Source organism: Aotus nancymaae, unplaced genomic scaffold (genome assembly GCF_030222135.1).
Source record: "Aotus nancymaae isolate 86718 unplaced genomic scaffold, 86718_ANA_hifiasm-v0.15.2.pri h1tg000029l, whole genome shotgun sequence".
NCBI classification, from domain to species: Eukaryota; Metazoa; Chordata; class Mammalia; order Primates; family Aotidae; genus Aotus; species Aotus nancymaae.
This window is the reverse complement of record NW_026988442.1, coordinates 2,633,488-2,658,902: the sequence shown is the minus strand read 5'-3', so window position 1 is coordinate 2,658,902 and position 25,415 is coordinate 2,633,488. Positions and strand designations below refer to the sequence as shown.

The window sequence follows — 25,415 nt, the reverse complement described above, 5'->3', positions numbered from 1 at the left end:
CAAATGAGTCCTGAGACTTTGAAACCTATGCTAGGTTTGACAAATAGTTTGCAGGAGTAGTACAATCCTTCTGAGGCCTTTCTTTTTTATACCACTCCAGGCCCTAAGTCATTATGCCCATAAAATTCAAGTGGACATTTTAGTCTCTTTCAAAATTATCTAATGTATTTGTTTTCTGTATCTTCTTCTTTTCTCTAGATGTCATGAAAGATCAAAATACCCTTTAATGAGTCACAGATATTTCTGCAATGTTTGAGGCTTTCATTTTTAGAGTTAGTGTACTAGGATAGAAGTAGCTATCCACTTAAGAAAAATTTATTAAGCATCAAGCATGTCAAACCACATTTTAGGTGCAGGAGACATAATACATAACAAGATGTGCTCCTTGACCTTGAATAGGTAAGAGTTTAGTGAGAGTTTTACTTGAAAAAATACTTCAAATTTAAATGTCCCCAATTTCTTTTAGCATCCTTTTTCTCTAAAAGTGCTTATGTTCCACCCAAGATTGTGAACAAGGTCTGACTACTTGGCAGTGGTTTGGCGTCATGGATTTTCCATTTGTGTTTCACACAGCTGACCAAGAAGAGGAAGCTCACCCCGAATTCAAATTTGGAAATGAACTTTCTGCTGATGACTTGGGTCACAAGGAAGCTGTTGCAAACAGCGTCAAGAAGGTCAGAGTCCCCTTTCTTTCATCACTTTCAAGAGGTAGCAGCTGTTATTTATGAAATTTTGGAAATGTGAAAACCACAAGAGAATAAAGTCACCTGTCATTTCCCATCTAAATTGCTTAGGATACAAGTCTGTGCTGGGTGACCAGAATTTGACACATACACAATACTAAGTTTAAAAGGACATTTAAATTACTCATTAGGGCCAGTGTTAAACACTACCCATTTGGCCAGTGTCCTCTTACTATTATCATTTATTGTGTTATCATAGCTGGGGAGGGAGACAACAGCATCCCAGTGGTAAGGTTTAGTCTTGAATTCATCAGGAAAATGACCCCTGAACATCCCGAGTCCAGCCCTCATTCGAAACCTTCCTCCTAAAGTAGACTAAGCATAAAAATGTTTCCAAATATTCAGCCCAGAAAAATAGTTATTCATATACTTACCTTTTCTCAGGCATAGTCTAGGCTGCATGACCTAAAAGGGTAAAACATACTTGCCTTCGGCCCCTAGGCAGCTCATGGCCCCCTGTAGTTTAGGGAAAGGGATGGGAGACATCAAACAAGCAAGTAGCCAAATAACTACATAATTACAACTTGTGATAAGTGCAACTAAGAAAATAAACGTGAGTGCTGGAGAATAATGAGGTCGAAGGAATAAGGAAACCAGAATGCAAAGGGGCAAGAAGAACTGGCCACGCACAGAGATAGAGGAATCACTTTCCATGCGGAGGGGCCACAATAACTACAGGAAGGCTTGCAAGTAGAGGGCTCGAGTGAGGGTGGAGTGAGGAAAGATGAGATGGGGCAGGTATGTGGGAACTGGGTGATACAGGATTTGGGAGACCAGTATAAGAAATTCAAACATTAAGTGAAATGTGACACCACTAGAAAAGTTTAGAGTAGGGGTCAGTGTAACCTGATTCAAGTTCTAAAAGATTGCTGTGATTGCCATATGGACACTAGTTTAGGAAACAAGAGTGGAAGCAGGAAAAAGCAGTGAGACAGCCTGCTGCTCTAGGCCAGACAAGAGTCCCTGATGGTCAAACCAGACAATGGATACAGAGAGGACTAAGTGGCTTCAAGACATGTTGAGTAATGGGACAGCCTACTGATGGATGGAATGTGGGAATGAAGGAGAGAGAAGAAGTCAGATGACCCTCGAGTGTCCTTGTTTGAGGAACTGGGTAGGTGGTGGTACCATTACTGGCATGGGGAAGACCGAAAGAGAAAGAACTCAGGAGTTTCAAATGGGATGACTATTTGAGATGCCTGTGAAGTATTCAAGGGGAGGTGTTCATATAGCATTGCCATCTGACTCTCTCTCTGGGTTCATTTCCTAACTGTCTAACTTTGGGTAAGTTACTTAACCTCTGTGTACCTTAGTTTCCTCATCTGCAAAGTGAAGACGATAACACCTGTTTCATGGGGTCACTGTGAAGAGTGGATGTTTTGTGACATGTCAAGAGCTTAGCTTGGTGCCTGGCACATGGTAACTCCTGTAAAGGTATTAGTTGCTGGTATATTATCATCCTTTTCATCTTTATCATTGTCATTATCCTCATGATCACTGGCGTCATCATCACACGTATGTAGAAGACAGGTTGAGCTAGAGATACAAGTTAGGAGTTCAAGAGATCACATTTGAAGCAATGGAAATGCTGAGATGATTCACAGGGAGAGGTGGAAAAGAAGGCCCAAGTGGAGTACTAGTTAAAGGTGGGTTCACAGGAGAGGAGCCAGAAAAGAAGAGCAAGGTATAGTCAGAGATGTAGGAGGGAAATTAGGCAGTGGCACCAAGAAGCCAGGAAAGAGAAGTGTTATCAGAAAGGTCAAGTGGTTGACTGTGGAATCTGTGAAAAACTTAGATAGGCCAGGAACAGGGACTCACGCCTGTAGTCCTAGCAGTGTGGGAGGCCAAGACAAATTCTCATCAGCAAGGGCCGAGAGTGGAGGGCCTGAGTGAGGGTGGATCACTTGAGGTCAGGAGTTTGAAACCAGCCTGGCCAACATGGTGAAACCCTGTCTCTACTAAAAATACAAAAAAAAAAAAAATGAGTCAGGCATGGTGGTGGGCGCCTGTAATCCCAGCTATTCAAGTGGCTGAGGCAGGTGAATCGCTTGAACCTGGGAGACGGAGGTTGCAGTGAGCTGAGGTCGCGCCACTGCACTCCAGCCTGGGTGACAGAGCAAGACTTCGTCTCAAAATAAAATAATAAAATAAAACAAAACCTTAGACAAATTAAATTTAATAGAGTTTAGTTGAGAAAAAAAAATTCACAAATTGGGCAGGCCCCAAACCAGAAGAGATTCAGAAAGACTCCAGTGAAGCCATGTGGTAGAAGATTTATTGACAGAAAAAGGAAAGTGACCTACAGAAAACAGAGTGAGGTACAGAAGCAGCTGGATTGGTTACAGCCTTGTTTGCCCTATTTGAACAGAGGTTGAATAGTTGGCCACCTTTGATTGGCTGAAACTCAGTGACTGGCACATGAGTAGGTTACTGTCTGTTTACACATCCATTCAGTCTACAGCTTACTATGTGAAAGTTTATGGAGAAACCATTAGAATATGTAAAGAGACAGCTTTGGGCTAAACTTAACAAATGCTACTGACTAAGTAAGAAGACTCAAGAGTGTCCACTGGGCTGTTAGCATGGAGGTCATTGGCAACCTTAAAGAGATGTTTCAGTGGAGTGCCAGGCAACGTGGTGACTCTAGATCACACAGATATGAATGAGTAGTCTATGCTTTTGAGAAGTTTTGCTGTGAAGGGGAGCAAGAAATGGACTGGTGGCCAAAGGAAACCTGAGGAGCAAGGAAGTGTTTTCTTTTTAGCATGAATGAATCTGGAGTGTGTTTGCAGACTTGAAAGAGTTGCAGTAGAGAGGAAGAGATTAGTTTTGCAGGAAAGAGAGGGGATAACTGCCTGGAATTCCTTAAGAAGGTGGAAGAGAGTGGGATCGCTGTGGTGCAAAGGTGTGGCCCTTCAAAGGAGCAGGAACACCTGATTAGTGAAGACAGTGGATGAAGATGCAGGTAGGCAGATACATTTGGTGATAGGAAAAGGGGAGAGTGTTTGTCTGATGAGCAAAGCCAAAGGCATATTGCCTTTACATCCTACCTTTTCTGATAGAAGGAATTGTAACTACTTTGAGAATATTGAACACCTACTAAGACTTAAGAATGTTGTTTTAATACAAAATTAGCTGAGTGCCATGGCATGTGCCTGTATTCCCAGCTACTCTGGAGGCGGAGGCAGGAGAATTGCTTGAATCCAGAAGGCATAGGTTGTAGTGAGCCAAGACTGTGTCACTGCACTCCAGCCTGGGCAACATAGTGAGACTGTCTCAAAAAGAAAAAAAAAAGAATGTTGCTAAAGCCTTCATCGGTACTGTCATAGTCAGTTGGGAATGCTATCACAAAAATACCATAGACTGATTAGTTTAAAAAACAAAAATCTTTTTCTCACTATTCTGGAGTTTGGGAAGTCTGAGATCAAGGTGCCACCTAATCAGGTCCTAGTGAGGGGGCCCTCTTCATAGCTATGTCCTCACATGGTGGAGAGAGAATAAAGAGGCAAGCTCTCTTTTGGCTTGGCCCTCACGACCGAATTACCTCCCAAAGGCTATCACAGTGGGGATTCAGATTTCAATATATGAATTTGGGAGAGTATGGGGGGCTGCACCAGCATTCAGTCCGTGGCAAATACCCAGACATGAATACTGAGTTACTCGAGAGTAACCATTCACACTGCTGCCCCTTACAGATCAGGGGAGGTAGCCACATTGATTATTTATTTTCCAAGCCCCATGACTAAAGCACTAATTAAATAATTATAATAAAGCATCCAAGTAGGTAAAGACTGTCCACAAAGGAGGGAAAGAGCACTAAGATTAGCCCTTCTGGTGCATAAAACAGTGAGGTTGTCCATGTTATGTCATCAATAATGTCCCATCTCAGCAAATAAATAGAGTAACAAGTTCACCTATGCTTATTTAAATATCTATGTATGTATGGCTAATACATTTGGAATTTTGCCCTTTAGAGAAGTAAATAAATTATTTCCTTTCTCTAATTAGGCCTCAGATGACCTTGAACATGAAAACAACAAAAAGGTAACAGAATAATTCCCTTGCACATTTAAATTAGATGCATCTAATTTTAAAAATCTTCAAAGGAAGGAATTGAGCGTTGTGATAAAATGATTAAATCCTGATAAAATTACAAAACCAGGGCATGTAGGATGATTTTTCTAAAAGTAGGTATTTAATGTAGTAAGGCATTTCCTTCATTGGAATTAGAGATTTCATTCCTGCAGTAGAACTACATGATCATCAGCATATTGAACTTGAAAATGAAAATGAGCTAATAGGTCATCAGATCCATATTATAGCGTAATAGAAAGGTTGATCTTAGTTCCCACTACATTGACATTCTGGAAGATCATTGATTAGTTTTACACTCCATAACTTCTAGGATTATTGCGTGATGTTATTAGATACTGGCTTTATTGTAGGGAAGGTAAAGTTACATTTTCACTTTCTTTCATCCTCTACAAAGTTCTTCATAATGATCAAAGTGGTCTTATTTAGTAAGTGTTTATGGTTTATCCTACAACAGTGAGACTGATAGCCACTGGCAAAAGTTTGCCTGATAACTTGGTTCTCATACTTCAGAGCTTCAGAAAGTACTGTCCCTGTCAGTCCTATCCTATTTGGAGTTGAGATCCGGTCTTCTTACCCTCTAAATATTAAATTTGAAAGAATCATGAATAAATATGGTCATAGGCCTCTCCCAAAATATTTGTGATTACATTTGTCTCCTGTCCTAGAATTTCATAATTCATAATTGGAGTCAACAGTGTACAGATCAACATTGGTCACTGCCATTTTTTAGTTGTTATGTTAATTCTCAAGGCATCAATCTTCACACGTGGTCAGTGGGTAGGACTCTAATCCCCACTACACATCACAAAGAGTGATGAGACCGTGCCTACAAGAATTCATCCTGGTGCCCAGCACATAGCACTGGTGGTATTTATTATCATTAAACACACATGGAAGGAATGGACATGGCGCTTGTTTGGTGGGAGAGCAGGAGGGACACATGAAAATGATAAAAACAAAAACAAAACCAAGTTACATTACTTGATTATTTCAGTTTGAAATAATCAGTTTGATAATTTAGAATGCTCAGATTGTTAAGTCATGAGTTAAGACAATTTTTAACTCATGCAACTGAGGAGTTTATCCAACTAGATTCACTCTGTGCAGAAAATATAGCTTTGCAAAGTTCTCAGCAAAAATATCAGTCACTTTTGAGGGCATTATTTTTGTTGTGGGTTTTGTTGTTGTTTTTTCTGATTTATCAAGAAATAAACTAATTTGTTTTCTTTTTTCCATATGCAAAGTAATATGATTTCGACATGTCCTATGCAGCAAGTTATTAGATTGCTTTTAAGAATAAGCACTTTTTTATATACTATAAACCACGTATGTATGTGGCTTACATTATAGAGTAGTGCTACAGTGAAACATAGTCCCCAAAGAGGCAGCGTCATTACCACCTAGGAACTAGTTATAGCAGCGACTGGCCTCACTGCAGACTACTTCAACAGAAACTCTGACCATGGGGCCCATGAATCTGTTTTATTTTAAAAAGCCTTCCAGGTGATTCTGATGCACGCTAAAGTTCGAGCGTCACTATTTTTGACATAGTGCTTCAATTTGTAAAAATATGAATGATAATACCTGCTATATCTACTTCATAGCATTGCTGTGAGGTCTAATACAGTAATTTATTTCTTTCTTTCTTCTTTCTTTCTTTTTAAGGTGGAGTCTTGCTCTGTTGCATGAGACTCTTGCACTGAGACTGCTCAGTGGCGAAGTCTCAGCTCACTGCAACCTCTGCCTCCCAGGTTCAAGTGATTCTCCTGCCTCAGCCTCCCAAGTAGCTGGGATTACAGGCATGCACCACCATGCCCGGCTAATTTTTGGCATTTTTAGTAGAGACTGGGGTTTTGCCATGTTCGCCAGGCTTGTCTTGAACTCCTGGTCTCAAGTGATTCACCTGCCTCAGCCTCCCAAAGTGCTGGGATTACAGGTGTAAGCCTCTGCTCCCAGCCAGTAATTTCTTCAATATTTGAAGTCCCTTAAAAATCTAAAAATGTCCTACAAATGTAAGATAAGCATAATATTTTTTAAGCTTAATATTTTATGATTACCTCCTTTTGCATTATATAGAGCTACAACAGACACTAATGTCTTAAAGTATCCTTTAGTATAAATTGAGGAAGAAAAAGTCTTTACCTTTCCACTTATGTGTTTGCAAATTATCTTTAGTAAGGAAATCTGTAGCACATGTTTGTGAGTCCACTGAAGTCATCGACTTATATGTTCTCTTCCTTGTGCTTATAGGGCCTGGTCACTGTAGAAGATGAGCAGGCGTGGATGGCATCTTATAAATATGTAGGTGCTACCACTAATATCCATCCATATTTGTCCACAATGATCAACTACGCCCAGCCTGTAAAGTTTCAAGGTTTCAATGTGGCAGAAGGTAACACATAAGGTTAAATGCCATCGCCTTTTTTTGCCTGATTTTCTTTTATGGTGCTGATGAGCTTTGATCTAACTTGTTGCCATTTTACTTTGTGGGCATGGGGTCTGTTCCACCTCACCTTATTTTTGTTTCACAGACCATAGAAGCCACTTGTCATTGGTATGTGGTGACATTACATTGTCATTTGTGACATCATCCACAAGGTGGCGCAGAGAGACTATGGATTTGTTAGCACTGGGTCATATAGCCTCTTCTGTTCCCACGTGCATTCACAAGACTTCTTTTAATCAAAATCAGGTTTTCAAAAACATAAGTATTTAAAAACTTCATTTCTGGGCTAGAGAAGCCATCATCATCATTATCATCATCATCATCATTATCATTATCATTATCAAAAATCTGTATTTCAGGGGTGGCTAAGGCAATTGGGGTACACATAATTTCTTTAATGACTCCCAATTTAATTCAGTACATTTTTTTTAAAGACAGATGTCTCTATCCACAGGATGTTAATGAAAGTAGGAGCTACTAACATGATAATGTAGCATTACCCTCCAAGGCCTCGTGATTCAGGGTGTAATGATATATATTTATTTCTGTTTTTCGATGAGGGTTTGATGGCAGGGTTCCTGAGTCCATCTTTGCTTTTCTTTTACAGAACGCAATATTCATTACAACATGTCTTCTTTTAATGAATCAGTCGGTCTTGGCTACTTGAAGACACACGCAATTGAATTTGTCAAGTATCCTTATGTATCAAGTGGAATGAGTGGGTGACTCACGTTGATTTGGCAGGAGCCTCTGAAATAGATAAATAGCTAATATATCATTCTAGTGGTGGAGTTAATAAAATAGTATGTGTGAAAGACTATGGCAGCCGTGACAATCTGCCCAAATGAAAATGGTTTTTATAATCCACACAGTGAACTGTGATCTTAAGCATCGTTTGTAAATGTGAAATTTGCTCTGTGCTGTCTACTTGTCTGGCATTGTTGGCCTAGACTTTTGTTGTTTTAGCTCTTTGTTGTTTATTTTTCTCTGCTGTAGGACGATTTTTTTCTGTTTTCCTTAATAAGTTACACAGTTATAACAAACGGCAAATGAGTCGCATTTACCCCAAGGGAGGCCGAGTCGATTCCAGTAATTACATGCCTCAGATTTTCTGGAACGCTGGCTGCCAGATGGTTTCACTGAACTATCAAACCCCAGGTAGGAGCTGATGTCCAGTGACCCCAAATTCCATGAGAACACTTTGACAGGATGGTGCCAGCACTTCCCATCAATTGGCTGTGGGCATTTTTTAAAGGAAGCAGACATATGGCAAAGCAATGTGTTATTGGATTTATATAATGGTGAGAAATAAAAAACCCAAAATAGAGCAAACAATGGTAGAAGAGAATGTGTTGTGATTTAAATTTAATTCCTTTCATAAATGCTATGACTATTCCTGCTAACCATTATTCCCTATTCCAAAATATTTCTCATTTTTCTTCCTTTTGGATCAAAGTTTTTATCTTTGTTTCCAGAGGCAGAATTAAGTGAAAAGAATTTGAGCATCTTTGCACAGTAACAGCTACTCCTTTCTCCTTTGGTGAATACTCTGACCACTGTGAACATTTGGCAAATATGACTGACACAGAGGCACTTCACCAGAGAAGTACAGAATGTTTTGGAGTAAACTCCACTAAAACGATATATAAGGAGTTACATATTCTAAGAAGTACTAATGTATAATTTGGTCTTCCAAAGTATACTCCAAGATAGGTTTTCAGTATATAATGACTTTTTTTTTTTCTGGAAGGAAAAGAGTAAATTTTTATAAAAACAAACAAATTTTTAAAGTTTTTGAGGTTTGCTTAAGAGCCTAGGATCACAGTATTAAGATTAGAGTTAGCAAAATAGAAATAGAATAGATAGAAATATGCCACAAAACCTGTTCACTGTATATGGTCAGTTCTACAGCATGGTTCTTACAATTGTTAAAATAAAACAAAACCAGAAAACCCTATTTTCCTTCCTTTTTTTGCTATATGAGAGTACTGCCCATGCTTCTCAATTTGAGGATTTTAAAAAATCTATTGTATTTTAAGAATCTTTGTCCACCTTGTTCCCTGCTATCTGGACTGAGAGGAAGATCCTTTGACTTTCATTCCTTTGGCGTAGGCATGAGCTGACTCTACTTCCCACACCTTGGGGGAGCCTCCCCAGTGACCAGAAGCCCCTCCTACTGGAGTCACCATTCTGCATGGGGTCCCCACACTGCTTGCTAGGTTAGACTATGACATGATAGGTACCAATTCAGTCCCTGAGTGTTTATAGTGGGGCCCAGTAACAAAACCCTGATGACTTCACTTACTTAATAAGAGGTCAAGTTGTGTTCTCAGCTGTCAGTGAGTCCATAATATGGATTAAATGGTTCTAAAACAGTTTATTCACTAGCCCAGCTTATGTTTTATTCTATAATATTAGGTTTAAACACAGCATTTTGAAGAGGAAAAAAAGGCATCAGTTTACCCATTTCTTTTGCTGATGAGAAGAAAGATTTTATTCACTTACAAGCGAAAAATCACAAGCCATGCACTGCCAGTGTAGACCCCATGACGCATCTCATCATGGAAGCATGCCACCAAGTTTTAAGCGATACTTTTCTAGTTCATTTTCGAATCTTTTAAATCAAGTTTCATATTCACCCTCCTGGGTATCTCCAGTGTTCCTCTCCCCAGGGATCCTGAGACCCAATCACTGTAGCAGGTTGGGTATCTCTACTCACAATACTCATTGAACAATCGTATGAGTCCTATATGGAATCCAGTTTTAAAAGTGATCTTTAGCATAATCTTTATGAAAACAGTTTTATGCTTAATTTAAATGAAACATGAGGTCAATTCAGCATGGAAAAGAGTATGTCTTAAATAGACCAAGCAGAACCTTGTAGTATTAAAGAGGGACCTGTGGGCCTGGGAGCAATCTGATACCCATTGTTTAAAATCGCCCCATCAGGGTCTTTTTTGTCCAGGAAGACAAGATGCTAAATTATTTTTGTCTCTTGACAGATTTAGCGATGCAGTTGAATCAGGGAAAATTTGAGTATAATGGATCATGCGGGTGAGTAATGTGATTTAAACTGTTATCACCTAGATTTAGAACTCCATACTACAGCTATAATGAAGCCATGTCATTTTCAGTTATGGGCTAAAGAATTTAAGCTGGGTTTGAGGGATGGGATAGAAACAAATGAAATACCTAGAGTATATTTGCAAATATACATTCTTCATCTACCCCATTTTACTAAGCAGGTTTTGGTTTTTTTAAATCACAAGTGAAGCAGTTCATACATATCCTAGAGTTTAATTCTCTCACTTTAAAATCAATAGTGGAGGTTTTTATGTCTGGGACAGGTAATATTCCCTGCACACTTGGATATTAACTGCAGATATAGGTCTTAAATATGTGCATTTTACCTAGGACAAATCAAGAAATGAAGTTAACTTCATATGTAATAAAGTTGTGGACATCAAGTTGAATTTCATTCAGTTGGGAATAAACCTTTGTCCTCTATTGATTCTTTTTTTGTGTCTTGTAGGTAACAGTTATCAAAGAATAATGCTATGAATATTGTTCTACTTTCCTTAAATAGCACTCTTGAAAATCTGTGAACAAAGAAGTGAAATAGGAAATGTTAATTCCACAGAAACGCTGAAAGGTTAAATGAAAATATAAAATTAGGATTCTGTAGAGATAAAAAAAAAAAAAAAAAAAAGTATGTGTTCATCTTCTCACCTCACCCTGGCCCCATACGTCTGTCCCCAAGCAAGTAAATATTAATAACTCCAGACCACTGCCCAAAGGCCTCTAGAGAACTCCCGTGGAAAACCAGCCCCTGTCATAATGATACTATTAGAATTTCTTCATGGTGGCTTTATCACTGAAAACTGCCAATCAAGGTAACATTTTTCAGCAGTTATGTTAGGAATGACTTTTCAGAATGCTCGCTTCCTCCCTCTGCTTGCCTGGTGAATGGTTCTCTGCCAGTCTGGCTGCACACATGGGACTGTGCTAGTCCCTGAATCACCCACCAATTACATACCTGGAGTATACCCTACATTTTCCTCTGCTGTGTGCTTTGGAAGAAAAAAATGTGTAGTTGGGGAGAAAAAGATCAGAATTCACATTTCAGAATTTTGTGAAAGCTATTTTGTTATTTAATGCCAAGTGTTCCAACTCAGGAGATTTTGCACATAAATTGCTTCATAGACTTCCTCCTCCCCCAAGTCGTGGACCGAGGCATAAAGTCCCAGGGATTCAGCCGTGGGCTGGGCATAAAAGCCCTAGGTTGGGAGTTTAAAGATCAGGATTTGAGCTCAGCTCCCAGCTGCTCCTAGTTCTTGCTGTATTGCCTAGAGCAGGTGTGTTAGACTCAGAGCCTCTCTTCTCTGCTTGATAAAATGAAGATGGTGACACCTGCCACACAGAGTCTATTGTAGTCAAAGGCAAAAAAGATGTCTTTTTCCTTGAACAAAATGGGGAACTGAAAAAAACTTTGTCCTAAAACTAAAACTGAGTCCTTTCTCATGAGGCCCACCTTTGGGCTTCCCTTTCAGTCACTGTAGAATCCAGTTTGAGCAACAATCTTGCTAATTCAGTTTAGGGAAAATCCCCAGCCCTTGGTATCTGACCATCCTGGATATACTATCACCTTAGCCTACCTTCAGCAATAATCCCATCAAGTCCGTTTGGCCAGAAATCCTCATCCTTGATGTTTGCTCTTAGTAATTTTCCATCTGCTGGCCCTCACCCTACTCCTTGGTTCTAAATCTCCACGTATGCTTCTTGGGGTCAGAGTTGAGCCCCTATACCTGTAGCCACGGCTCTCTACCCCTTTGAATAAAGTCTATTTACCATGTTTAACCAGTGTTTGGGTGTATTTTTTTTCTTTGATAGTTACGATAGCTCAGTAAGGTCAAATGGGTGAGTGTGTACAAAAGGACTTCAGGAGCTGCACATTTCTGTGTAAAAGTGAGAATTAAGAAAAACTTAAGGTCTTACCATCAATCGCACACACATACATTGCAAGATTGAATGAGTGCTCTGTTCAGTTGGCCTTTAAGGAGCCCTGGGAGGCAGCCTTGGCAGTCCTGGCTCTTAAAGGACCCATCAGGCATGGCTGTGCTCACTTCTGGAACCCTGCAGTGGCCCGGTGATGCTTAAAGCAGTTTCCTCACCCACCTCAACGATCCCATGAGGAATCCTGGCAGCCTGGCCTGATGCAGGGAGTAGAATTATTTCTGCATAAAAAAGTCCTGACAATTCTGTGTTCAGTTTGTTTATCCTAGAGTTTCTGCTTAGCCATCATTAGCATGTGCAGTGTCTCACTCTCTACCATTTTTTTTTTTTTCTTAAGACAGGGTCTCGCTCTGTCACCCAGGCTCAAGTGCAGTGCTACAAACGTGGCTTAGTGCAACCTTGACCTCCTGGGCTCAATCCATCCTCCCACCTCCACTCCCCAAGTAGCTGGAGGTTCCCCCACCACACCTGGATAGTTTTTGTATTTTTTGTACAGACAGGATTTCACCATGTTGTCCAGGCTGGTCTCGAACTCTTGAGCTCAGGCAGTCCACCTGCCTTGGCCTCCCAAAGTGCTGGGATTACAAGCATGAGCCACTATGCCCAACCTCATTGGTCATTTTAAATGCATTCATTTATTTTAAAATACTTTCACAAACAAGGATAATGTTGCTACTTCAGCCTGAATTCTATGCTGATGTATTGGATGCTATGTGACCAAAGGCATAGCATACATCTCACCAGAAAGGCTGAAAAATAGCATGCAGTGGGGATACTGTTGAGTCTTTAATCTCCTAATTCTCCTTTCCATACACCCAGCTGGTGGCAAAGGCTGTCACTGGCAGGGAAAAGAGAAGAAATTGCCCTCACCTGCATGCCTCTGTGTTCTGTGGTGGTGGTAGCTGTTGGGCCCGGTACTGCACAGGAGCTCCTGTCCCTGGTGCTTGGCCAGCTGGAGCCATGCATGGCTCTCACCGCATCACCCTTGTGGTTATCTCACCCACCTGCAAAAACTTAAAACCACCCCTTTGGACAGAGTGAGGACTGCATTTCTTAAAGAGGCATTCCATGCCCTTTAGGCCTGTGGAGGCAATGATCCCTGTTTTATTTAGAACATCAGTGTGCAAAGTACACAAACCCCCTCTGTGCTCCCTGGCTGATCTTGTGGGAGGGCATACCGTTGGGACCAGTAATTGTGAATGTGACCAGGAAAGTAAACAGTGTTTTTAACAGTATCATTTTGGAAGATGGAAAAATGAAAGACATTTCCCTAATTCCAAATGAAACAAAATAGTGTAAATTAATATCTACAATCATTTTAGGCTTTCATAGAAAAGTGGATGATTGATATCGAAATGGTGTGACATTTTATGATTCAGAGGCAGTTTTTATACAGTAGTTCTCCATTGCCCACAGGCCATATGTTCTAAGAACTCCAGCAGATGCCTGAAATCACCAAACCCAATATATGTTACATATACTGTGGTTCTATATATACATACCTGTGATAAAGTTTAATTTATAAATTAGGCATAGCAAGAGATTAACATCAATAACTAATAATAAAACAGTATAGTGTAACAAAAGTTATGTGACTGGTCTCAAAATATCTTAATTTTTTTCATTTTTTATATTTACTGGCTATTTGGATATTCGATTTTGTGAAGAACTTGTCTTTTACTCATTTTCCTATTGGGGGTTTTCTATCTGTTAAAATAGATTTTTTTATTTCAAATTTTTATTTTCCAACTTTTATATTAGGTTCTATTTTAATATTTTTGGAACAGAGTTGACCAGGGATAGCTGAAAGCTCAGAGAGCAAAATTGCAAATAAAGGGGGATACCATATGATATCTTCACGTTGGAATGTGTCTTATAATGCATGGCAGCTTGCAGTTATAGTCAGCAGCCATTTTGCTTTCTTGCAGCTAATTAAAATAATGGCATGTTGGCACCTGTGGTCCCAGCTACTCGGGAGGCTGAGGCGGAAGAATCGCTTGAACCCAGGAGGCGGAGGTCGTAGTGAGCCGAGATTGTGCCACTGCACTTCAGCCTGGTTACAGAGCAAGACTCCATCTCAAAATAAAATAAATAAATAAATAAAATAAAAAATAATGGCATGTTGGACAACTGATGGCATCGTAGGTGTCACCCCATTTGCTTCCTTATGACCCCATTTTCTCATTCCTGGAGCTCCTGTCCACCCACCTGGTTGACAACCCTTCTTCTCTCCCCGTCTTGCCTTCCAAGGCCCTACACAGTCCACAGAGAATCCTTAGATCCCAGGTTTGCTATTAGCTTTGGTCTTGCGCCTGTGCCTACCACACAGACCTAGATGTCTGGAATGAGTTCATTTTCTGTACCAGAAATCACCAAACAGACCATCTATGTCATTTGCAGTTTAAGCTAGAATATGAATTGTAATTTTTTTCCTTTCTGTGGCTTGTCTTTTTACTTTCTTGATAATATCTTTTAAAGCACAAAAGTTTTCAAAGGAAATCCAGTGTACTGTGACGTGTGCTTTTGGTATTTAGAATCCATTGCCAAATTTAGGTCATAAAGATTTGTCCTTATGGATTCTTTTAGGAGTTTTGTAGTTTGGCTCTTGCATTTAGTTTTTTTTTTTTTTTTTTTTAATCCTCTTTGGGCTAATTTTTGTATATGGTATAAGGTAAGGATCCAGTTTTATTTATTTATTTGCGTGGAACTATCCTGTTATCTTGTCACTCTTTATTTAAAAGACTATTATTTTTACCCATTGATTGGTCTTGGCATCCTTGTCAAAAATCAATTGGCCATAGATACATGGATTTCTTTATAGACTTTGATTCTGTCTCATTGATTGATGTGTTTTTCCTTATGTCAGTACCAGACTGTCTTGATTAAATCTTGTTGCTTTGTAGTAAGTTTTGAAATTAAGAAGTGTGAGACATTCAGTTTTGTTCTCCCTTTTAACATTGTTTTGGCTATACTTGATCCCTTGAGTTTCTATATGAATTTTAGGATTAACTTGTCAGTTTCTACCAAAAAGTCAGCTGGGATTTTGATAGCGATTACACTGAATTCACACATCAATTTGAGAAATATTGCCAGCTTCACAATATGGTCTTCCAACCCATGAACACAAGATGTTTTCTAATTTATTTAGATCTTCTTTAATTTTTTAACAGTGTTAACTGTAGGCACTTTTTTTTTAAATTTATTCCTAAGTGTTTTATATTTTGTTGCTATTATAAGTGGAATTGTTTTCTTAATTTCATATTTGGATTGTTCATTGCCATTGTATAGAAATACAAATGAATTTTTATGTTTATCTGGTATCCTGTAATAGTGGTGCATTTATTTATTCCAATAGTTTTTTTTAGTGGATTCCTTAGAGTTTTTTATGTATAGGATCATGTCATCTGTGACTAGAAATAGGTTTACTTCTTTCTTTCCAATCTGGATGCCTTTTAATTCATTTTCTTGCCTAACTGTTTCTGCTAGAAATGGGAAAATAATTTATTTTTATTTTTACCTACCTCTAGCCGAAATTTCAATTTCCTTTGATTGTGAATGTAGACAACAATCCACAGTCACATTAGTGGTAACCTTTGTCTCTCTCACCAATGTAAATCACAGACATTGTCATAGCTCATTACTGTTGTTACAGCTGTCTCAAAATATGTTTGTACACATCAGTACTTTAAGATTATTGTCATCATAATTAGATCTTATCATTAGATCTTATAATTTAATGCATTAACAAAAGTACGATTAATACAGAGGTAGAATATCACGTTTCATATTTTGATAACTATAACTAATATAATTGGTTTTTCATTGTTATTCTTTGCATTTTATTTTATACATATAAAGAAAAGCGTTTAAAGGGGACGAGGGAAAAAAACGTTCAAGAGAAGATGATAGGATCAGGAAGTCCTGGATGCCACTGAGCCTCCCATTGAACCTGAGACTCTTTAAGGTTTTCCATAAGGGCAGGCATATTCTCTTCCATCCTTAAGACCCTCTGCCTAAAAGCCTGGCTCCTATGTTACAGATGGAGAAAAGGAAGCATGCAGTGTTTCAACTAGCAAGTGTTTTAGTCTTTGTAGAACCTACTAATAAAATAAACTTTTGTGCTTTTGTCCTTCCAGGTACCTTCTCAAACCAGATTTCATGAGGCGGCCTGATCGAACATTTGATCCCTTCTCTGAAACTCCTGTTGATGGCGTTATTGCAGCCACTTGCTCAGTGCAGGTAAGCTCGTCACAAGGTAGTATAAATATATATGCAAATAGTCCTTGAAATGATAAAATATTTAATGTTAAATTGCAAGATCCATGTGCTGCTCACAACTTTGACTTAAGATGCCCTCTGCTTTTTAAAAATGAGACACTTTTTTTTTAAATTGTACTTTAGGTTCTGGGGTACATGTGCAGATCATGCAGGATTGTTGCATATATACATACATGGCAAGGTGGTTTGCTGCCTCCATCCCCCCGTCACCTATATCTGGCATTTCTTCCCACGTTATCCCACCCCAACCTCCCCATCCCCTGCTGTCCCTCCTGTAGCCCCCCACAACAGACCCCAGAGTGTGATGTTCCCCTCCCTGTGTCCATGTGTTCTCATTGTTCAACACCCACCTATGAGAGAGAACATGCGTTGTTTGATTTTCTGTTCTTGTGTCAGTTTGCTGAGAATGATGGTTTCCAGATTCATCCATGTCCCTACAAAGGACACAAACTCATTGTTTTTTTTATGGCTGCATAGTATTCCATGGTGTATATGTGCCACATTTTCCTTGGCCAGTCTATCATTGATGGGCATGTGGGTTAGTTCCAGGTCTTTGCTATTGTAAACAGTGCCGCAATGAACATACGTGTGCATGGAGACACATTTTTTCACTAGTAAAATTATTAGCTACTTAAAGTGAAAGACACCATCAAAAAGTACCTGCTCCATGATTCCATTTATACAAAATTCTAGAAAATGCAAATTATAGTGACAGAAATTAAATCAGTGCTTGCCTTTGAAAAAAGGGCAGGGAGGAAAGGGTTATAAAAGGGCACAAAGAAACTTTGGGTGATGATACAAATGTGTATCATCTCAATTATGGAGATAGTTTCACAGATGTGCTCATATGTCCCAACTGATCTCATTGTACATTTTACTTTTTTATTTTTTATTTTTTGACACTGAGTATCACTCTGTCACCCAGGTTGGAGTGCAATGGCACTATCTCGGCTCACTGCAATCTCCGTCTCCCAGGTTCAAATGATTCTTCTGCCTCGGCCTCTGAGTAGCTGGGATTACAGGTGCCTACCACCATGCCTGGCTAATTTTTGTATTTTTAGTAGAGAAGGGGGTTTCACCATGTTGGCCAGTCTGGTCTCGAACTCCTGACCTCAGGTGATCCTCCTGCCTCAGCCTCCCAAAGTGCTGGAATCACAGGCATGAGCCACGGCACCCAGCCTAATTAATTGTACAGCCAATGAATTGCATATAATTCATTGTATGTCAATTATACCTCAAAAAATCTGTTTCAAATTGTTAGCTAGTAAATAATGTAAACAAAAAGGAAACCTAATAAATGGCTATAGTCATTTGAACACCAAATAAAAAATTATGTCTCCATAGCTTTATTGTAGATAGACTAATATTGGTCTTTACAAATATGTAAAACTGCCTAGCTGACCAGTGTCAGTATCAGTAATAACAGACAAATTCTAGCTTTGTTTTTCTTTCTGTGTGTCTCTTTTCAAGACTTTTAAAAGAATTCACTAATTAGTATGGCATGATGGAATTTCAGAGCTATGAAGGGATCTTAGGACATACCTGAATTCATCACTTCGTTTCATAGGTGTAGACACTTAGGTAAGATGAAGAGGCCGTGGACACTATTTCTTTGTATTATGTATATTTTTTCTTTGTTCTTTTTCTAGACAGTTCTAAAAGGTAGAACATCTGCTTGAAACAGCTGGGGTCTTTTTACATATAGTAGTTGTTCAATGTTGTGGTTTATAAAAAAATGAACACATGACTACGATAGATAATTGAAATTCTCACTCCGCCCCAAAAAAACAGAATTTCTTACTTCCTGATTATTCTTTGCTACTAATGCTTACACAGAGTTTACTTCTCTTTGTTTTATTTCTCTGCTGCTGCAGGTTATATCAGGTCAATTCTTATCAGATAAGAAAATTGGCACCTACGTAGAAGTGGATATGTATGGGTTGCCCACTGACACCATACGTAAGGAATTCCGAACTCGCATGGTTATGAATAATGGACTAAATCCAGTTTACAATGAAGAGTCATTTGTATTTCGGAAGGTAGGACATTTTCAGCATGTTAAACTTACTCTACTAACTTGGGAGCCATGTTTTAGTGCACAGACACTGCACGATACAGGGACAGTTATTCGACCCACAACATCTTCTTTTTCTCTTCTCCTAATGGCTAACTTCTGTAGCTGTCACAGGATCATTGGTTCTGTTTGGTCCTGCCCTCCTTTTGGTTCTCCTCTCCTCCTTGGAGGAGCCCATCTCCTGCATGGCAGTGCCTAAGCTCTGGTTTGCCATCTTTTAGAATGAGTCTTTGCTGTTGGACGCCATTGTATACTGGAGAGTTCTTCCCTATCCTGGAAGTTACTGGTGACTTACACTATTCCTTTAGCCAATTTTTTTTTTGTCAATTGAAGATGCAGTGGAAAATCCACACCTCGGTAGTGCTGTCTCTAAGAATGATCGCTTTGCCTTCTTACTCACTCTGTTATCCTGACCAAAATGATTTCTTGCTGCTTCTTTGGGCATAAGTTTTCCAGCTGGTTCTGCTCCATTTATACATTATGCAACACAAACAATCGGCTTCTTGCCTTCACAAAATAGGGATTATCCATTTCAGAATAGAGTAAATGGCTTACAGAAACCAAACGAAGGAAGATCAATGTAGATTTGATGAAACGAGCCATTTTGACATTTAAGTTTACCCTGGGGTGTGAATCCCATTATCCACACAACCTTCACATCCCATTGTCTCCTTCCCTGCCCCTGTTAGGACATGGCGTAAATTACATACACAACTGTGATTTGGTTTTGTTCTTTCCTGGATTTTCCAATTTGTTATAGCTGGACCGTTGCCACATGGCTACTGTTCTTTGGCATAATGAATAATCCCTACTCACATTTCTAGAAGTTGAGAAAGTTGACTCAGGCATTCTTTGTTTTGAATGAATGAGGAAATATCCAACTTAGTGTTTATATATAATAGTTCTGGCACTAGAAACAAGATTCCAATTCTGAGTCCTCCCATTTTCTTCAGAAGTTAAATAGTTTTTTTCACTGCTAACAAGTGCTTTAACTTTGTTGTCTTTCTTGTCATTGTTGCATTTTTCACTAATCTCACATGGCAAGAATGACAAAGCCCAAGCCTCTGTTCACTGCATAAGGAGGAAGAGAGGGAGATTGGCTAATTTACCATGATTTCTCCTCTTCATCTTCATTAAGTTGGAATTAAATTGTAGCCTCCAGATGTAAATAGGCAACATCCATTGTCTAGCTTTAAACATAGCACTCAGATGGAGCAAGATGTCCTGGTTGCTTTTAGCCAATAAGAAGGCATTCCTGATTAAACACATTGGATACCCTTTTTGTAATATTGCTATTTTGTAACTGAATCAGGTTTCTGCCATCTGAACCTGGATTTTATGTTCGTTTATTCAGTTTGGGGATGGCAGGTGTAGGTGTCTTAGAATCAAGTATGTTAACGTTTCTAGCTACAGCATCTTACTCTATTTAACATCCCAACATGTGGTAGAAACTGAGGAGTGCAAGAAACAAGGAAGACCTAAATTTATACATAAAAGTTATCTCTTATGCCTAAAACAGTTATTCAAAGATACCTTTCATATTCTTAAAAACAAGCAAATATAGATGTTAGGAGCATGCCAGATATTAGATCACAGGGTTAGACCTCAAGATCCCCAATTCCCAGGCCCTACTCTGTCACTGATATCTCTGTGATTGAGGAAAGTGGCTTTATTTCTCAGTGTGTCCTTTTTCTCATCCATTATATGGGTGGGGACAAGGATCAATCACAAGAGTTGAAGTAGTAATCTTTAACATTCATTTCATCTAACATTTTTCTGAAGATAATTTCCACGAAACATGTTCCAATTGCTTTTCTCAGTGTCTGGGGCATTGTAGCTTACTCAGTACGTTTTTGGGAATGCAGATTGATCATGGACTTATTTTCACCATTAGAGAACATTTACGAACAGCATGGATTTAGTCCACACCCCTTAGAGTCATGATTCTTGGGCACTGCATTGGAAAAATCCATGAAAAGTCCTGTTCTCTGTTTGCAGGTGATCCTGCCAGACCTGGCTGTCTTGAGAATAGCAGTGTATGATGATAACAACAAGCTGATTGGCCAGAGGATCCTCCCGCTTGATGGCCTCCAAGCAGGGTATCGACACATTTCCCTTCGAAATGAGGGAAATAAACCATTATCACTGCCAACAATTTTCTGCAATATTGTCCTTAAAACATATGTGCCTGATGGATTTGGAGGTAAGATAAATATTTGGTTACAGAATATGATATAGATGAGGACTTAGATTATAAGATTATAAAACATCTTGCCCATGCTTTAAATAATGCTATTTATAATACTATCTATTTATAAATACTATCTATTTAAATAATACTATCCCTGCTAATGCTGCCAACCCTGATCACCTTGAATATATCAAGAATACTTCATAACCTCAGGTTTCATAGTAAGAAATAAAAGCACAGAGCTACATTATCTTTTGAGTCCTTTCTTATTTTAAAATACTATAATTTTATGTTGTTTATTAATTTTTACAAACACATTTTGTGAAGCCTATATTTATACCGACAATCAGACTAGGGGAAAAAAGACACAATTAAGGTGAAACCGTGATATCTTATTAATAGTATCACTAAAAGATTTAAATTGAACTCAGTTATCAACATGCCTGAATTTTCTTCCAAATCCACAAGAGTTCAATTTCATAAAAAATCCCAGTCATCAATCCCCATGCTTTAAGGTAATCAGTGGGAGGAATCCAAAGCTAGATTAAGTCTTAGGATGTTGCTTACGTGCAAACATGTTAACTTTTTATGGGCCCCATCTAAGCCATAACTTATTTTTTTTTTTTTGAGACAGTGTCTCACTCTGTTGTCCAGGCTGGAGTGCAGTGGCACATTCTCGGCTCACTGCTTCCTCTGATTCCTTGGTTCAAGTGATTCTCCTGCCTAAGCCTCCCAAGTAGCTGGGACTACAGGCATGTGCCACCATGCCCAGCTAATTTTTGTATTTTTAGTAGAGACGGGGTTTCACCATGTTGACCAGAATGGCCTCTATCTCTTGACCTCGTGATCCACCTGCCTCGGCCTCTCAAAGTGCTGGGATTACAGGCGTGAGCCACCGCGCCCTCCTAACATGTCATTGTGGCTACTTACTTTTTATCAGAAGCATTTGAAATTTCTGTGTACCATTGATAAGATTCTGCAGTTGATGCCTTGACCAGATTTGACATTCAAATACAATTTATTCAAAATTATTTTTTCATCTATTTTATATGTGAAGAAACCAGGGGCACACATTATGAGGTTTCAGGGTCTTCCCTGTAGATAACAGAAGAAGAATATGAGAATTGCCTTTTTCCAAATCTCTGATCTTTATAGCTTCCCGACTTATTCAAAATATATTTATATTTTCTTTGTTTAGCTAACCTCCCACATTCATGTCTCAATGTGTTTACGTGCTGAGTCAGGGAGATAGGAAATCTATAGAGTCTGTGTTCCTGGAGTATTGCTAGTCCCTGTTCATTCCAGAGGAACAAGTTCAAAATGAAGCTCAGCACCATCACACTCAGCATTTTTTAGGAAAAAAAAATTTATTTTTCTAGAAAAACAAAGAAATTTGTCAAATGTATATCATTAGATTTTTATTTAGCCAAAGGATAGTGTGGATTTTTATTAGTTTGTTCCACAAATATGTGTAGCAGGTTTATTCTATAGAAATTAAAGTAGCTAAAATATGTATCAGAGAGAAATTCTAAGAACACAGGGAATCAAATGGGGTCCCTCACAAATCTACTGCCCAGAGAGAGCTACTTTTTACTTCTAATCTCATTTTTTTTTCTGTTTGTTTATTGTTTGTTTGTTTATTTATTTATTTTGAGACAGAGTTTCACTCTTGTTGCCCAGGCTGGAGTGGCATGGAGCAATCTCGGCTCACTGCAAACTCTGCCTCCCAGGTTCAGGCAATTCTCCTGCCTCAGCCTTCTGAGTAGCTGAAGCTACCAGAATGCACCATCGTGCTCGGCTAATTTTGTATTTTTAGTAGAGACAGGGTTTCGTCATATTGGCCAGGCTGATCTTGAACTCCTGACCTCAGGTGATCCACCCACCTCGGCCTCCCAAAGTGCTGGGATTATAGGGGTGAGCCATTGCACCTGGCCTTTTGTTTTATTTTTAATAAAATTAAATCTTACTGTACCTACTCATTTGGAACCTTAATCTTTTCTATGTTATGAAATATTTTTATATTTTTATTAGCTGTATAGGATTACATTTTATGTCAGCCATAATTTAGTTATGGGTAAACACTGAAGTTTTCTTCCTTGGCCCCTCAGGAAACAGAGGCAGGAATTTGAGTACAACTCCTTATCCTTCTCATTTCTACAGTATAAAAACTCTCAAAACTGGCCAGGCATGGTGGCTCATGCCTATAATCCCAGCACTTTGGGAGGCTGAGGCAGGTGGATCACTTGAGGCCAGGAGTTCAAAGCCAGCCTGGCTAACATGGCAAAACACTGCCTCTACTAAAAATACAAAAATTAGCTGGGCATGGTGGCACGAATCTGTAATCCCAGCTACTCCGGAAGCTGAGGCATGAGAATATATTGTACCTGGGAGGCGGAAGTTGAAGTGAGTCAAGATTGCACGACTGCACACTAGCCTGGGTAACAGAGCAAGACTCTGTTTAAAAAAAACAAAAACAAACAAACAAAAAAAACACCCTTCCTGGCTGTTTCTGAACCTTCTGAACCCTTTCTGGCTGTTTCTAAGTGGCCCAGATGCAAAATGTCCCACAATACTAAATTTTGATATGAAAAAAAAAAGGTAACATTTAGGACAGATGATTAGGAATAAATCACAAAACATTGGTTTAATGTTTTCAGTATTATTTTGCTACAGAACATAAAGAAAAACAACCCTGTCTTTTACTCCCTCAGTCATACACAAATAGAAGTACTAGATTGGGTACTAGGAGCATTCTTCCTTTGTCAAGTCCAGTGAGACTCCGAGTGCTGGGGTCATCTTTGCTGCTTTATCTGTAGGTGCCAACACCACCACAGATGACATTTGCCCATTGCGAGGCTTTATCATTGTTAGACTGCTGTTGGAGACCCGGAAGCACTTCCAGGGCTAATGACAATGAAACAAGTGTCGGTATTTCTTTTTCACCCACTGTTGCTTTGCGTGGGTTTTATCACTTGTATTTCTTTTATTATTACTGAGTGATAGGGAGGGGAGCAAATAAGAGAGTTGACGCTTTGCTTCCGGAATCTATGGAGCCTCAGCCCTGTATTGAAGTGTCACTCCCGGCTGTGTTTCATGAGCCTCCCAGCACTTTGTTTCTTGGGCAGTGCTGATCATTACTTCTGCAACCATACATTTTGTCTCCTCTTCTACAACTATTTTACATAAGGGAAGATGAAGTGACCCTCTATTTCTTTGTACCTTTCCCCTTTCCACCTTCCCTATTATTAAAAATATATCCTGGGGAGTGGGGTGGTGTTTTTTGTTCTCTCTGCCCAGCGTTTTCATAGGGTTGCTTTCCAACCATTTTTAAAAAGATGGGTGGCTGTTTCTTATATCAGATATTTCCAAAGGAAGAATATTCTTAATTAAGATGCCATTCCTTGGGAATAATGTCAGGACTTCCTGATACAATTTAAACTTGTTCCATCTGTCTTTTTCTTTGTGGGTGCTAAAATGTCATATTCTATTAAATATTTGTTGAAAAACTTGGTTGCATATTCACAATGATATCTTTCTATGGCCCTTTCTGAACTACAGAAAATATTAATAAGACTTCCAGAAAAAAATGCTCTGGAGGGGAAGGGGGCAGGATAGATGGTGAAATACATTGGAAATTGCTAGACTAAGCAAATTTCAACAGGCTTATCTATTGCACTAGGTTCTACTGTGAATGCCCAAGAGGAGGGAGAGAATATGAGCATTTCCCAACCTTATTTGACCACAAGATCTTGTTGCCCAAGCAGCTACTGTATTTTCTACCATTCTAGGAAATGAAGTTTGAGAAATGCTTAATCTTTTGGTAGGAACCTAAAGGACTAAGACAAAACCATAGATGTGGGATTTGCCTTTATTTATCAGCACCACAGCTGACTGGAGAACATGTATTTCTCTTCTGCCTATACCTCTTGATAAGTTAGAGATAGTAGAGGGAAACGGGAGGGAACCTGAACCAGGAGCCAGCACATACGGGTGGGGAGGGGGAGTGTAGGTGCCATGGGTAGTGCTCACCACTGAGGCACTCGGTGATTTGAAAAGCATTGGTTAAACAAACAAAAATCAACCAAGTTCTCCTGAAAAGTCAATAAGCATCTGGAAGTCAGTACTAAGGAATTGCTGTCTTTATTTCCATTCTTAGAGACGCCTAAATTGATGCTTTCAACTCTATGTGGAAGTCAGGAAGCATAGGAGGGAGGAAGGGAGGGGAAAAGCAGGGAATATGTGGAGAATCTTCACTAGGAAAGACCAGCTTCATGGAAATGGCATTATGCCCAGAAATAGATGTTGTTTTTAAAAATATACGTAAGTAAAGTCTTAAGTCTTAAAGAACCAAATCAGAAAAAGCAGACTGGTTTCTTTTTAAAAGGAGAGGTTCCGGAGCCCCTGCTGTGGCCTCCAAGTTTCTAGGGTGTTTTAGGTCACCCTCGTTGGTTCTGCAGAGTCAGGAGTTTGCGTGCATCCATCTCTGCCGTGTTAGATGTACAATGTCGCTCATCCCTAGCGAGGCCTACTCACCTGCCACCGGATGCTGATCAGCATTGAAAATGAATTCTTGCC

The 25,415-nt window shown here is 39.2% G+C and overlaps 1 protein-coding gene across 4 annotated transcripts in view; it reads left to right on the top strand.

Moving 5' to 3' along the window:
* The window catches only part of PLCB4 (phospholipase C beta 4), a 159,098-nt gene that overhangs the window by 89,159 nt on the left and 44,524 nt on the right, over window positions 1-25,415 (top strand). For 2 of the 4 annotated variants that reach the window (XM_012455426.3, XM_012455424.3), the window contains exons 17-25: window positions 574-674; window positions 4,752-4,787; window positions 7,089-7,230; window positions 7,892-7,976; window positions 8,318-8,442; window positions 10,287-10,338; window positions 16,434-16,536; window positions 18,450-18,614; window positions 20,648-20,852. In XM_012455426.3, coding sequence (XP_012310849.2) covers window positions 574-674; window positions 4,752-4,787; window positions 7,089-7,230; window positions 7,892-7,976; window positions 8,318-8,442; window positions 10,287-10,338; window positions 16,434-16,536; window positions 18,450-18,614; window positions 20,648-20,852 — 1,014 coding nt within the window. The remainder of the gene's footprint in view (window positions 1-573; window positions 675-4,751; window positions 4,788-7,088; window positions 7,231-7,891; window positions 7,977-8,317; window positions 8,443-10,286; window positions 10,339-16,433; window positions 16,537-18,449; window positions 18,615-20,647; window positions 20,853-25,415) is intronic. The other 2 variants (XM_012455427.2, XM_012455425.3) reach the window with 1 other exon arrangement.